General features: G+C 46.0%; 1 protein-coding gene across 4 annotated transcripts in view; it reads left to right on the plus strand.

The window, feature by feature from the left end:
* Positions 1–14,628, plus strand: part of Tango2 (transport and golgi organization 2 homolog) — a 44,415-nt gene that overhangs the window by 23,048 nt on the left and 6,739 nt on the right. For all 4 annotated transcript variants that reach the window (XM_090320652.1, XM_090320650.1, XM_090320651.1 and 1 more), the window contains exons 3-5: positions 6,916–7,004; positions 10,592–10,711; positions 12,480–12,594. In XM_090320652.1, the coding sequence (XP_090176778.1) occupies positions 6,916–7,004; positions 10,592–10,711; positions 12,480–12,594 (324 nt within the window). The remainder of the gene's footprint in view (positions 1–6,915; positions 7,005–10,591; positions 10,712–12,479; positions 12,595–14,628) is intronic.

A 14,628-nucleotide genomic window follows, 5' to 3' on the forward strand; every position in this document is an offset into this window, starting at 1 on the left:
CTGAATTACAAGACAATTAAATTGTCAATATCAAATCCAGGGTCAGGAGTCTGGCCTTGTGGTAAGAGTGCTTACTTAGCATGCACAAAGACCCGGGTTCAATTCCTTGGTACCAAATATATAGAAAAAGCTGGAAGTGATACTGTTCCTCAAATGGTAGTGCTCTAGCTTTGAGAAAGCCCAAGGACTGTATTCAGGCCTTGAGTTCAAGTCATTGGACTGGCAAAAACAAACAAAAGCAAAAAACACCCAAAGCCACCTAGCCTATGGTGGTCTCTTCTAGACTCTGAAACTTGGTGGGGGGCAGGGGGAATGGCTGGCAAGTTGATTCCCTAGGGGACTTCCCTGCCCCCATGTCCTGCTTTCTCCTGGAAGCTTGCCTGCCAGCTAATAGGGCAGTGATGTGTCCTTGGAAAAGGAGATTAACAGCGGTCTGTTGGCATTCTCACTCAGTACATGGATGGGCATTACTGACAAGACCTGTTTTGTGAGTTTGGCTATTCCAAGTGGCCTTGGCATTCAGACCAAGGTGCCTTGATCTGAAAGGAATAGCCATTCCCTGGTAACCATTCAAGAATGAGAACAATATGACTTTTTTTTTTTTTAAGCTGGTTGTAAGCCTTGAACTCAGAACCTGGACACTGTCCTTGAGCTTTTTTGCTCAAGGCTAAGGCTAACACACTACTACTTTGAGTGACAGTTCCACTTTCAGTTTTCTGGTGGTTGAGATTAGAGTCTCACAGACTTTCCTGCTTTTTCGTTCCTGCTTAGATTGGCTTTGAACTACAATCCTCAGATCTCATCCTCCTGAGTAGCTAGGATTACAGGCATGAGGTACCAGTGCCTGACAACAATGTGACCCCCCCTCCTCCCCTTTTTTTTTTGCCAGTCTCGGGGCTTAAGCACTGTCTTTGGGCTTCCTTAAGGCTAGAGTTGTATAGCACCATTTCTGGCTTTTTCTATTTTTCTATGTATATGGTACCAAGGAATAAAACCCAGGTCTTTGTGCATACTAGGTAAGAACTCTACCACTTGGCCAAACTCCTGGCCACATTTTTTTTTTTTGGTCAGTCTTAAGATTTGAACTTAGGACCTGTACTTGCTTGGCAGACAGTCTACCAGCCCTTCTTGTTTTACCTAGTTTTTTTACACACATTTTTTTTTTTTGCCAGTCCTGGGCTTGGACTCAGGGTTTGAGCACTGTCCTTAGACTTTTCTCAAGGCTAGCATTCTACCCCTTGAGCCTCAGCACCACTTCCAGCTTTTTGTTATGTATGTGGGGTACCGAGGAATCGAACCTGGGTCTTCGTGCATGCTAGGCAAGCACGCTACCCCTAGGCCAAACTCCCGGCCCCCACACATTTTTTTTTTTACACACATTTTTTAAAAGTCTAGGTCAAAGAGTTAATCAGTGTCTAGGTGACAGCTTGAGGGAGGAGTGGAGAGTGGCTTCTGGGAGCCATTTCCATTCAGTTCTAGGAGGAATGGTAGGCTGCAGCTAACAGTGTAGTCCTTTCTGTGAAGTCCCTAGCTAGCTGTCCCCTTGGAGTGCCACTTGAGATACTGTGCAGGGGGCCAACTTAGGCTTCAACCTATGGACTCAGGACAAGTGGGTGTCGATTTATTATTTTTTTTGTGAGTCATAGGGCTTGAACTCTGGGCCTGGGTGCTGTCCCTGAGTTTTTCAGCTTAAGGCTAAGGCCCTACCTCTGGAACCTCAGCCCTACTTCCCCTTTTCTGGAGGTTAAGTGGAGATAAGAGTCTCAGTTCTTTAGTGCTTGGCTGGCTTTGAACCGTGATCCTCAGATCTCAGCCTCCTGAGTAGCTAAGATTACAGGGGTGAGCCAGCAGGCCTGGCTGGATATTGATTTTGATTTGTCTATAATCCTAAAGGTCTCAGATGTTGAAATCACAGAAGATCACAATACAATTTCCTAATGTCTGAAGGCTCCCAACCCGCTCCTAAAACTATTAACACTGGAAGAAAATATTTATTTAAATTTTTTTTTTTGCCAGTCCTGGGGCTTGAACTCAGGGCCTGGACACTGTCCCTGAGCTGCTCAAGGCTAACACTCTACAACCTGAGCCACAACACCACTTCTGGGTTTTTCTGTTAATGTGGTACTGAGGAATTGAACCCAGGGCTTCATACGTGCTACATAAGCACTCTACCCACTAAGCCACCTTCCCTGCCCATGGAAGAAATAATGTTAAATAATTATTAGGATAGCTACTTGGTCAAGTTGTGTAGGATGTCTGTCCTGTCTGGCTCTACTGTGTTAAGACTCATAGCCAATATATAAAATACTTAGTGTTCCTGAAAGTGTATGTATCACAGTAGTCTTTAAGTCTGCAGGAGAATCAGTGGAATGGGTTAGGCACGGTGGCTCACACCTGTGATCCCAGCTAAGCAAGAGGCAGTGTAGGAGTTTTGGTTAATGCTGGCCCTGACTAAATAAATAAATAAAACAAAAAGGGTCAGGGATATAAATGGAATAATAGAACACTTGACTTGCATGCTTAAGGCCCTGAGTTCAAACCCAGATACTGCCTGCCAATAATTACTTAATAGAATAGGAATAAACCCTGCACAAATGGCTAGAAATTTTTTTCTTTTTGTTGATTGTGGGGCTTGAACTCTGGGTCTGGGAGTTGTCCCTAAGCTCTAAAGCTCAAGGCTATTGTCCTACCCCTGGAGCCACAGCTCTGCTTCCTGTTTTCTGGTGGTTAAATGGAGATAAGAATCTCACAGACTTTAGTGCCCGGTGCTGACTTTGAACCACGATTCTCAGATTTCAGCCTCCAAACTAGCTAGGATTACAGGAGTGAGTCACCTCTCTCAGCTAGAAATACTTTTTCTGAGTTACATGTGATTCCTAGAGGTTATATTGAAAGTTATTAATATTAGCTCCAAATAAACACTGGATTTTGGCTGGCTGTAAAATTGAAGTCAAGGCACTTGATTAGATGAAAGGAAACATTGCCCTTTCTCATTTATACTCCTGGGAAGAGGAAAGAATGTTCACCCATGGAGGTGCTGCTACCCACAGTGCACATATATGTGTTAATTGCTGTCTTATCTTCCACCATGGGAGTTTGTTTGACCAATAAATGATACAACTATGTATGTGTGCCTTTTTGTTTTGCCAAGACTTGAGCCCTCACTTGGCTTTTCTGTATCAGTCTTGGCACTCTACCACTTGAGCCATGTCTCAATGCCTGTAATCCTAACTACTCTGGAGGGTGAGATCTGAGGATCTATTCAAAGCCATCCCAGGCACTAAAGTCTGTGAGACTCTTATCTCCTATTAACCACCAGAAAGGCAGAAGTGGTGCTGTGGCTCCAGGGGTAGGGCAGTAGCCTTGAGCTGAAGAGCTCAGGGACAGTGCTCAGGCCCAGAGTTCGAGCCTCAGGACTGACAAAAAAAAAAAAATGTTTTTGACCCTCCTTTGTTGGCTACAATCTGGAGTAGCTGCTGGACGAGCAGTTGCTCCCTATGGCCACTGAAAATCGGATGGCTGGATCATCAGCAATCAAAGCTCAGAGCACCTATCACCTGTTGCCAAACTACCCCACGTGGTGTGCATACTCACCCTCAGTGGCACACACACACCGCTGCAGAGTGAGTACCTGGTTATGGTGGGTAGACAGGGGTTTCAAGTGGTAAAACAAAACAGAAGCAGTGGGTGATTTGCCATCCTCAGAGCTCCTCTCCAGGTCTTGTCTCTGAGCACTGGGCACCAAGGAACGTTCATCTGCACTGCAGTGCCCCCACGTGTTAACTGAGAGAATTATCAAGAGCTCCTCCAAGGTACTAAGCTGGCTCAGCTTCAGTGAAATCCCCAGCAAACCATTAGCAAGTCAACCAAACAACAGCTCCTAAGACAAGAGTAATCCATCCATAAATGTTCCTGATATTAGGCAAACACATTCTTTGTTTAAAAACAGATAGTTGATAGCTTACAACTGAAGATACTTCTTAGTCAGCTTTTCTTTCATTTTCCTTTTTTTTCTTTTCCTTTGCTGGGGCATTATATAATAATCAGCTCACTAAACCAACAGCCCTGATAGCCCCAGCCTGGCTTTGGGCAGCAGAGCTCCATGGCTTCCTTGGGAACACAGAGCTTGGGCCTCACAACCCCTCTCTTCTCTACTTACTCTTTGGTCAGGGAGCAGGGAGGGAACTTTAGTATTCAAGACAGAACACTTAATGTTGGATGTTGGTGGCTCACATCTGTAATCCTAGCTATTTAAGAGGCTGAGAGCTGAATATCAAATTTTGAAGCTGGCCGCACAGAAATGCCTGGAAGATTGTTATCTCTAATTATCTAATAAAAGCTGGAAGTGGAACTGGCTAAAGGGGTAGAGTGCCACCCTTGTGCAAAAGAGCTAAGCATCATCTAGCCCTGAGTTTAAGCCTCAATACAGGCACCAAAACAAAGATAGCTTGCACCAGTGGCTCATGCTGTAATCCTAGCCATTCAGGAAGCTGAGGCCTGAGGATCATAATTCAAAGCCAGCCCAGGCAAGAAAGTCTGTGAAAAATCTCCAATTAACTACAAAAATGTTTGGAAGTGGAGCTGTGGCTCAAGTGGTAGAGCACTAGCTTTGAGTAGGGACACTGTCTACATCCCAAGTTCAAACCCCAGGACCAACACAAAGAAAAACATTAAAGAAAAATACAAAACTGGAGCCAGGACTACAGCTGGAGTGGGCTGTCATGACTCCCAGTCCCTGAAAGGTTGTCGCTGCATCTTATTTCCTCTGTTTCTCCCTCCTGACCACTGTGTAGGCCCTGGCTGATGCATAGAGAGACCAGTGCAGGCCCAGATGCAGATGTGCTACCTGTTGGAATGGTGTCAACAGACTGGGCATTGAACTCAGGGACGACATCTCTGCTACTGTCCCCACTGAAGAGTTGAGGGCACCTCTGTCTAGAAGGGACAGCAGCAAGGGTCTGTCTTGGGACTTCTAGTTGGAGGTACAAAGAATTATTTTATTAGAAGCTTAGGCTTGTTTCACCACTGTGGGTGGCAGTTCCATGTTCCATGGACAACGAACAACTGCACTTCAAAGTTGGGAGGAACAAATAGGACAGTGATGCTCCTACCCAAGATCCAAGAGAGCTTGAAAGCCAAACCCTAGTCTTCCGTCTATCCGCTATGAAATATAAAACAGGATGGGCCAGGTATGGTGGTTCAACTCTGTAAACCTAGGAACTTGGAGGTGGGAGGTGGGAATCAGGTTCTTGAAACTGTTTCCACCAGGGTCTGCAGTGGTGGGTGCTGTCATCACAGTGACAAGGGAGAACATACATAGGATTGTAGTCTAGGCTGTCTGGGACATAAAGTGAGTCTCTTTCAAAAATAACCAGGGGCTGTGTGTGGTGGCTCACGCCTGTAAGCCTAAGCTACTCAGAAGGCTGAGATCTGAGGATCAAGGTTCAAAGCGAGCAGGAAAAATCCATCAGACCTGTGTGTGTGTGTGTGTGTGTGTGTGTGTGTGTGTGTGTGTGTGTGTGTGTGTGTGTGTGTGTTCTGTTCCTGGGGGCTGTCCCTAAACCAAGGTTACTACCCTATTCCTGGAGCTACTTCCAACTTTCTTTTTTTTTTTTTTTTTTTTTTTTTTGCCAGTCCTGGGCTTGAGCTCAGGGCCTGAGCACTGTCCTTGGGTTTTCTCCAGGCTAGAGCTCTACCACTTAGCCTCAGCACCACTTCCGGCTTTTGTCTATGTATGTGGTACCGAGGAATCGAACCCGGGTCTTCATGCATGCTAGGCAAGCACTTTAACCACTAGGCCAAACTCCTGGCTCCTACTTCCAACTTTCTAGTGATTGTTAATAGAAAACTTAGAAAAACCATAAGAGGGCTGGGAATGTGGCTTAGTGGTAGAGTGCTTGCCTAGCATTGATGAAACTCTAGGTTCTATTCGTCAGTACCACATAAACAGAAAAAGCCAGAAGTGGTCTTGTGGCACAAGTGGTAGAGTGGTAGCCTTAAGCAAAAGGAGCTCAGGGATGGTGTCTAGTTCAGGGATAGTGTCTAGGCCCTGAGTTCAAGCCCTAGAACCAGCAAAACAATAAAAAGAACCCAAAAGTAGTCTGATGGAATGGCTTAGGTGGTGAAGTACCTGCCTAGCAAGCACCAGGCTCTGAATTCAATCCCCAGTAACCAAAAAAGAACACGATGGAACAGTTTTCTGAGACCCTATATACTGTTAATGTTCAACTTGTACCCTTAAGCTCTTTTTGATGTTGTGTTCCCATGTCTAAGAAGCTTGCTTGCATTTTGGGGGGGGGGCAGGGGGAGGAGGCAGTTACGGGATTTGAACTCAGGGCCTGGGCACTGTCCCTGATTTTTTTTTTTTTAACTCAAGGCTAGCACTCTACCACTTTGAGCCACAGTTCCACTTCTGGTTTTTGGGTGGTTAATTGGTGATAAGACTCTCTGGGATGGCTTTGAACCTTGATCCTCAGATTTCAGCCTCCTGAGTAGCTAGGATTACAGATTTGAAGCATCAGCAATGGTGCTTGGGTCCTCTTAGGAGATACGGCAGGTGGACAGGAGGAGAGATTGCCCTACTCACATACCTGGACTTCCAGGGTTGACTTAGTGGCATCTATTACCCACCTAGCCTGCCATTAACTCAGCCCTATCTGTGTAGGTGGAGCCTGAGTGTAGCCTGGCTCCCATAGACCCATTTCTTAGTGCTAATCCATATTCTGAAATGGTGTGCCCATTGTGGTCCCTGTTCTCTTTGGAATGTGTCCATGTTGCCTCTGCTGTAAAATTTACATGGTTAATGGGAGCATTCTGGGTATCACTCATAGTACACAGAAGTTGAGTCACGAGAACCGGGTTGGTTTTTGTTTCTGTTTTCTTTTTCCATCTGAGACATCTACTTGCTTCTCCCAGGCTCGTCCTGGCTGCCAACAGGGATGAATACTACCACAGACCATCCAAGTTGGCAAACTTCTGGGGGAGCAACAATGAGGTCCTCAGTGGTAAGTCTTTCTTCACACCAGGCGAGCAGCCCCTCAGCACACCCCACGTGGTGCCAACACACACAGAGTTTAAAGCAATGCTAACCATAGCCTGCTTCCAGGTAAAGCTCTAGCACCTGAGTATCCTTGGAACTGTCCACCCAGCCCTGGTCCTATGGCTTCCTTTGCCATGTTGGGGTCACATTGCATGATCACCTTGCAAGACCCTAAATGGGGTATGTGTACATGTTTGTCTTCATATCAGCATTTGTGCTTCTACTTTGGCACCCCTTTACTCCATGAATTGTGCGCTGCATTTGAGGTGTAAAAGTTTGGGTGGCATGTATTTTGTATTCCTAGAAATGTTGTCATTGATTAAACTTAGTTCTGGATGGAGATGGGTTAGTACGAGACTGATAGCTCTGTGCAGGTCTTTTTAGGTCAAGTATGGTGGCTCATACATATAATCTCAAGTACTCAATAGGCAGAGATCAGGAGGATTAAGGTTTGAGATTAGCCCAGGCAAAAAGTCCATGAGACCCTATCTTAATAAGCTTGGTATGAGTGGTTGTGCCTATCATCATCAGGAGACCATGATGGGAATGAGATCTAGACAAAAATTAGAGAGTCCACTTGAAAAATAAAGCCTGTGACTTGAGTGGTAAAGCACTTGAGATAGCAAATGCAGTGCCATGGATGCAATTCCCTATACAGGCAGAAGAGAAAGGAGAGGAAGAGGAGAAGGAGGAGGTGTTAAAGGCTGTGTGCCCAGTCTATTTCTGAAGTGTTTGTGATATTCGGTACCTACCAGGTAGGCAATTTCCTTACACTCATGCACTGATCAGATCTCTAGGTAAAACTCTCTCTATGGTTTTGAGTCTTAGAAGTGCTGGCTTCAGTCTTTCTTTTCTTCAGTTCCTCTTGGACCCTATCCTTAGCCTCCCTCAGGGAGTTTGTCGGCCAATGCCTGGGTCTTTCATTTCCCATTTTCCCTTGCTGCATCCCAAGGATTCTTTTTTGGTGGGTTATGGGGCTTGAACTCTAGGCCTGGGCACTGTTCTTCAGCTCAAGGCTACTGCCCTACCCCTTGAGCCACAGCCCCATTTCCCATTTTCCAGTGATTAATTGGAGATAAGAGTCTCAGGGACTTCAGTACCCAGGCTGGCTTTGAACCACAATTCTTAGATCTCAGCCTCCTGAGTAGCTAGGATTATAGGCGTGATCCACTGTTCTCTGCATTCCAATGATTTTAATGGTGGCGCTCATCTAATTTCTTTCTTTTTTTTTTTTTTACCAGTCCTGGGCTTAAGCTCAGGGCCAGAGGACTGTTCTTGGATTTTTCTCAAGGCTAGAACTCTACCACTTGAGCCTCAGCACCACTTCTGGCTTTTCCTAAGTATGTGGTACCAAGGAATCGAACCCGGGTCTTCGTGCATGCTAGGCAAGCACTCTACCACTAGGCCGAACTCCCGGCCCATCATCTAATTTATTTCTTGTCTTTTAAATCCTGGATCTTAAACTCTGTTTTCCCACAGTTTTTCTTTTCTTTTTTTTGATTGTTTATAGTTGGTCGTGGATCTTGAACTCAGAGCCTGGGTGCTGTCCCTGACCTTGTGTGCTCAAGGCTAGTGCTATCTCCTTGAGCCACAGCTCCACTTCTGGTTTGGGGGTGGGTAAATTAGAGATAAGAGTGCAGGGCTCAGGTGGGGGATAGTACAAATGGCTTTTCCTTCCCCAGGCTGGCTTTGCATCATGATCCTCAGATTTCAGCCTCCTGAGTGGCTAAAATTACAAGCGTGAGCCACCAGTACCCAGGTTCCCCCAGTTTGTTTTATTTTGGTGGTCTAGATATTATTGCTTGGCTAGATAGTAAAGGCTCATTCATTTTTGAAATGATTGATTTATACGATTTGTTTATGCATTCTGGATGAGTTCTTTGTTGGATAAATTAACTAACTACATATTTGGTGAGCGGATTTTTTTTTTTTTTTTTTTGCCAGTCCTGGGCTTGAGCTCAAGGCCTGAGCACTGTCCTTGGACTTTCTCAAGGCTAGAGCTCTACCACTCGAGCCTCAGCACCACTTCCGGCTTTTTTCTATGTATGTGGTACTGAGGAATTGAACCCAGGTCTTCGTGCATGCTAGGCAAGCACTCTACCATTAGGCCAAACTCCTGGTCCTGAGGGTTTATTCTTTTTGTGTCATCCAAAAAGCCTTTACCTCCCCTAAGATCATTATTTTTTTGTTGAAGCTTTTTTTGGGGGGAGGTATCTATGATTTCATAATTAATTTTTATATATTTAACCCTATCTACTAGATGTGTTTAATATCATTTGTTAGATGGATATTCTTGGGGGTTTTATTTTTATTTTTTAATTATTGTTTTGATAGTCCCGGGGCTTGAACACAGGGCGTAGCTTTGTCCATGGGTTTTCTCAAGGCTAGCGCTATACTACTTGAGCCACAGCACTTCTTCTGCCTTTTTTCTGTGTTTGTGGTCCTGAGGAATCGAACCCAGTCTTTGTGCATGGCAGGCAAGTACTCTACCATTAGGCTACGTTCCTGGTCCTCTCTTTGCATTTTGCATGTGTGTGTGTGATGGTCCTGGACTTTGAACTCAAGACCTGAGCACTGTCCTTGAGCTTTTGTACTTAAGACTAGTGCTACAGCTCAGTTCTGGCCTTTTTTTTTTTAGTTGGTTGGAGTAAGCTAACAACTTTTCAGCCCTGGCTGGCTTCAAACCATGATCCTCATGAGCTCAGCCTCCTGTAGCTAGGATTATAAGTGTTGAGTCATCTTGTAAAGTTTGGTAATATCCACATATCAAGGACATCATGCGCCTTTTCTTCCTTTGGTCTTAGCTTATCTCACTCAACATGATTTGCTCTAGTTTCATCCACAGCAAATATCATTATTTTATCTTGTCTGTTGGCTATGAAGAATTCCACTGTATAATATGTACCACATTTTTTGTATCCATTCATCTGTAGTCAGTTACTATCTTTTTGAACGGAGTGCAGTGGTAAACATCTGTAGTCCCAGCTGAGTGTAGTAGGAAGCAGAAAGATTATTTGATCCCATAAATTAAGTCCTACCTGGCCAGTGTAATGAGACCCTGTCTTTCTTTTCTCAAGGCTAGCATTCTACCACTTTGAACCACAGCTCTACTTTTAGTTTTCTAGTGGGTAATTGGAAATAACCATCTCATGGCCTGCCTTGAACTGAGAGCCTCAGATCTCAGCTTCTTGAGTTGCTAAGATTATAGGTATGAGCCACCAAACTACCCTTTTTAGCCAGAAGTGGTTGGGTAGAGTTCCTATGAGAAAGTAGGGCTGTCTCCCAGGCCCCGACACTATCTCAAAGGTTCTGTAGAAGCTATATGTGGACCACTGGGTTTCAAGGCTTCCTGTTGGCATCTGGATAGGCATGGGTGGAGCCTGTGGGACTTCCTTGCATCGAGGAATTGGAGTGCCTGTATCTGCTGGGAAATGTGTATGTCCTGTGTCCTCTGGAGAACATGATTCTCTCAGGGGATGGGACAGGGATGGGAATTCACAGCAAATGTAGAACCCATCCATCATATGGTGCTAACTCTGTAACTTGCTGCAGGGCTTGACATGCAAGAAGGCAAGGAAGGAGGCACATGGCTAGGTATCAGCATGAGGGGGAAGCTGGGAGCCCTCACCAACTATCTGCAGCCACAGCTGGACCAGGAGGCCCGTGGTAGAGGTATGAGCCGAAGTAGGGGTGCACAGTAGAGGGACAAGAACAGTAGGCCTCCAGCCAGGGCTTTTGCTGGTACAGCCTACCCTCCTTCAACATGTCTCAGGGACATGTGGCAGAGACCGAAGGAGCAGTCAGAGGGGTAGACCAGGAGGCGATAAGCATTTCATAGATTTTCCGGCCCTGGTTGGCTATGAAGCTCCGCCCTCAGATCTCAGCCTCCTGAGTAGCTAGGATTACAGGTGTGTAGCTCCTGGCTCCTGCCTGTTTCCAAAGGGACAGCTCTGTGAACACATATTTTTATTTATTTATTTTACAGTACTGGGGCTTGAACTTAAGGTCTTATGCTTATTTCTAGGTGGATACTCTATTACTTGAACCGTGCCCACCCGTCTTTCCCCCCCTGCTAAAGTTTTCCTTTTTTTTTTTTTTTTTTTTTTTTTTTGCCAGTCCTGTGCTTGAGCTCAGGGCCTGAGCACTGTCCTTGGACTTTCTCAAGGCTAGAGCTCTACCACTTGAGCCTCAGCACCACTTCCGGCTTTTTTCTATGTATGTGGTACCGAGGAATCGAACCCGGGTCTTCATGCATGCTAGGCAAGCACTTTAACCACTAGGCCAAACTCCCGGCCCCGTCCTTTTTTTTTTTTTCTTATGAATTTTTCTTCTCATGTTAGATTTCCACACAGAAGCATAATGGAAGGCGTTTGTTTGCTTGTTTTTGCTATGCTGGGGATTGAACCCAGGACCTCAAGCAGGCCAAGCAAACTGAATACCACTAACTATATCTTCTACCTGGAAAGAAATGGGTAAACAACAACAACAAAAAAGATACTCAGAAGGCTGAGACCTTAGGCTCTTGGCTCAAAGTCAACACAGGCAGACACATCTGAGAGACTTATCTCAAATTAAACAGAGTATAGCTGGAAGTGGAGATGTAGTTCAAGTGGTACAGTACCACCCTTGAGTGAAGAAGCTAAACAAGAACTTGAGGCCCACGGTTCAAGTTCCAGTAGCAGCTCCTGCGCTGCAACACACACACACACACACACACACACACACACACACACACACACACACACACACACACACGAAGAGAGAGGAGAAAGAGGAAGAATTATTTTTGTTCTATTTGTTTTGCCAGGCCTAGGACTTAAACTCAGGGCCTGGGGCACTGTCCTTGAGTGCTTTTACTCAAGGCTAGCACTCCACCACTTGTGGTAGAGCACCACTGACAGAGTTTCATTTTTTTTCCCCTCCTCCAATTATGGGGCTTGAAGTCTGGGCCTGGGTACTGTTCCTGAGCTCTTCAGCTCAAGGCTACCACCCTACTCCTGGAGCCATAGCCCCTCTTCCAGTTTTCTAGTGGTTCATTGGAGATAAGAGTCTCATGGATTTTAGTGCCCGGGCTGGCTTTGAACTGTGATCCTCAGCTATCAGCTTCCTGTGTAGCTAGTATTACAGGTGTGAGCCACTGTGTCTGACACTTCCAGCTTTTTCTTTGTATGTGGCATGAGGAATCGAAACCCAGGGCTTTGCACATGCTGGAGAAGCAGTCTAGCATGAGGCCATGATCCTGGTCAGGAAGAGTTCTTAGTGTTGTCTTCCTTCATGGTCTATGAGGTAGTCCATGAGGTGTGACTGACTCAGATATGGGGGTCTCCAAGGGGATTTCTCTTCTTGTATCTTCCCTAGAAGTCCCACTACATTCTTCCCATGAAAAGAGAGAGGCTCCTATCTTCTGTTTTTAGCCATTGGCGTCTTCTCTTGCCCTCAGGTGAACTTGTATCCCACTTTCTGACTTCTGACATGGATAGCTTGTCCTACCTGAAGAAGGTCTCTGCCGAAGGTCACCTGTATAATGGATTCAACCTCATAGCAGCTGACTTAAGGTGAGTCTGCCAGGAGGTGGATTGCTGCCCTAGCCAGCACTGAGGACCAGGTCTCCATCTCATGGGCAAGCAGAACTCTACTCCACCAATCACTGATCAGCCAGGTATCTGTGCCCTTCTTTTCCTGGGGCTGTGTGAAACAGCCTAGGGAAGCTCTGAACCAAATGTGTTTCCAGGTTACTGTTTTTGCTTCATGTGTGTGTGGAGTGGAGGGTGTGTGTGTGTCATGGTCCTTGAACTCAGGGCCTATGCACTGTCCCTAAGCTTTTGTGCTCAAAGCTAGTGCTGTTCTTTGTGTGTGTGTGTAGGGGGGGTGTTATGAGGCTGGCTGCCACCCTACCTCTGGGCATGCGTGTTGTCCCTGAGCTCTTCAGCTCAAGGCTACCACCCTACCCTTGGGCCAAGCCCTACTTCCCATTTTCTAGAAGATAATTGGAGATGTCTCAGGTCCCTAGCAGGCTTTGGACCTTGATCCTCAGATCTCAGCCTCCTGAGTATCTAGGATTACAGGTGTGAACCACATGCCTGGCTAGTGCTCTACCCTTTGAGCCACAGCCCCACTTCCTGCTTTTCCTATGTATGTGCTACCGAGGAATCAAACCTGGGTCTTCCTACAAGCTAGGTAAGCACACTTACCACCAGGCCAAACAACTGGTCTTGGACTGGCTTTTTAAAATAATCTCGTAAGCTTGGTGTGGTGCCTCACACCTGTAATCCTAACGACTTTGGAGGCTGAGATCTGAGGATGTTGGTTCGAAGTCAGCCCCCTGGAAGAATCTTATCTACAGCACAGGGATAATATCCAGGCCCAAGGGTAGGGTGGTAGCCTTGAGCTGAGGAGCTGAGGGACAACCCCCAGGCTCAGAATTCAAGCCCCACCTTTGACAAAAACAAAAATAATTTTATAATGGTTATTTTATTTATTGTTTATGTGGTACCCCGGAATTGAACCCAAGGCCTAGGATTACAGGCACCAGCCACCAACACCTGGCTTCTCCAGAGGTTTTTTTTTTTTTTTTTTTTTTTAATGTTTATTTGGCCTGTCAATGCAGTGAGCATCTGCCTTTGCTTCTTCCCTCCCCACTCTGGCTCCCTGCCCTCGCTCTAATACCCAGAAGTCAGTGACTGCTCCTATAGTACAGTTTTCCTCCCTGTAATAACCTGCCAAGTTTAGCCACCAAATTCTGTCCTTATTTTTGTAAAAATGTCTAACCTGCTGGACCACCTGCATGTTGTTACGACCATTTGCGTGTGGTTTCATCCTTGTGGTTATTGACTGTGGGCCTCGTAAGGTGACATCAGAGGGTAATGTAGTTAAACTGTGTAGTTGTGATCACCTGTGTGTGGTGTTTAAAACTCAGCCCCACCGAAGCTCAGGGCTACTCTAAGCCCAAAAGTGGAAATCATTATCTGCAGTGCTATTAAAATGACTCCTATGAAGTGCTGATGACTCTATTGCTGGGGAGTTCGGGTCCCCCCAAAGTGGCTGGGATAGTCCACTCCTCAGTGTGCAAGAGGGAGGCAGTTTGCTCCCTACATATAGCCCAAGTGCAGGCATTTATCTTGGGCCCAAGGGCAGTTCATGAGTCCATTGTGACTTGAGCATCCATGTGTCTGTCCAACTCATGTACCACATGAAGAGATTCCTTCACTGTGGAAATCGAGTGAGCAACTGTGGCCCACAAGAGGAAGACCCAGGACAGGCGCCGTCAACAGCATTGGCTACTGGACCAGTAGTTGTGATGCTGGTGTGGCTGGGTGCTTAGAAGCTGTGCAAGAGCGTCTGGGGTCACACTCAGAATGGATGTATAGGCAAATATGGACAGGCAGCTTTTGAACTTCGGCTTCTGGGAGATCTGAACAGCTTTTGTGACTCCTAGAGACTGTAAGGACAGGTGCAGACAGCGGCCCGAAGAGCATTTCACAAGTCAGGGTGAGGGATGAGGCAGGAAGGCAGTGGCTGTACCAGTAAAGCAACCAGCTGTGCCATAGGGTCTTTCTCCTGCTGCTGCTTTTTAGGTTAGTGGTCCCTAA

The sequence above is a fragment of the Megascapheus bottae genome, chromosome 28 (genome assembly GCF_031878675.1).
Source record: "Megascapheus bottae isolate mThoBot1 chromosome 28, mThoBot2.hap1, whole genome shotgun sequence".
NCBI lineage: Eukaryota > Metazoa > Chordata > Mammalia > Rodentia > Geomyidae > Megascapheus > Megascapheus bottae.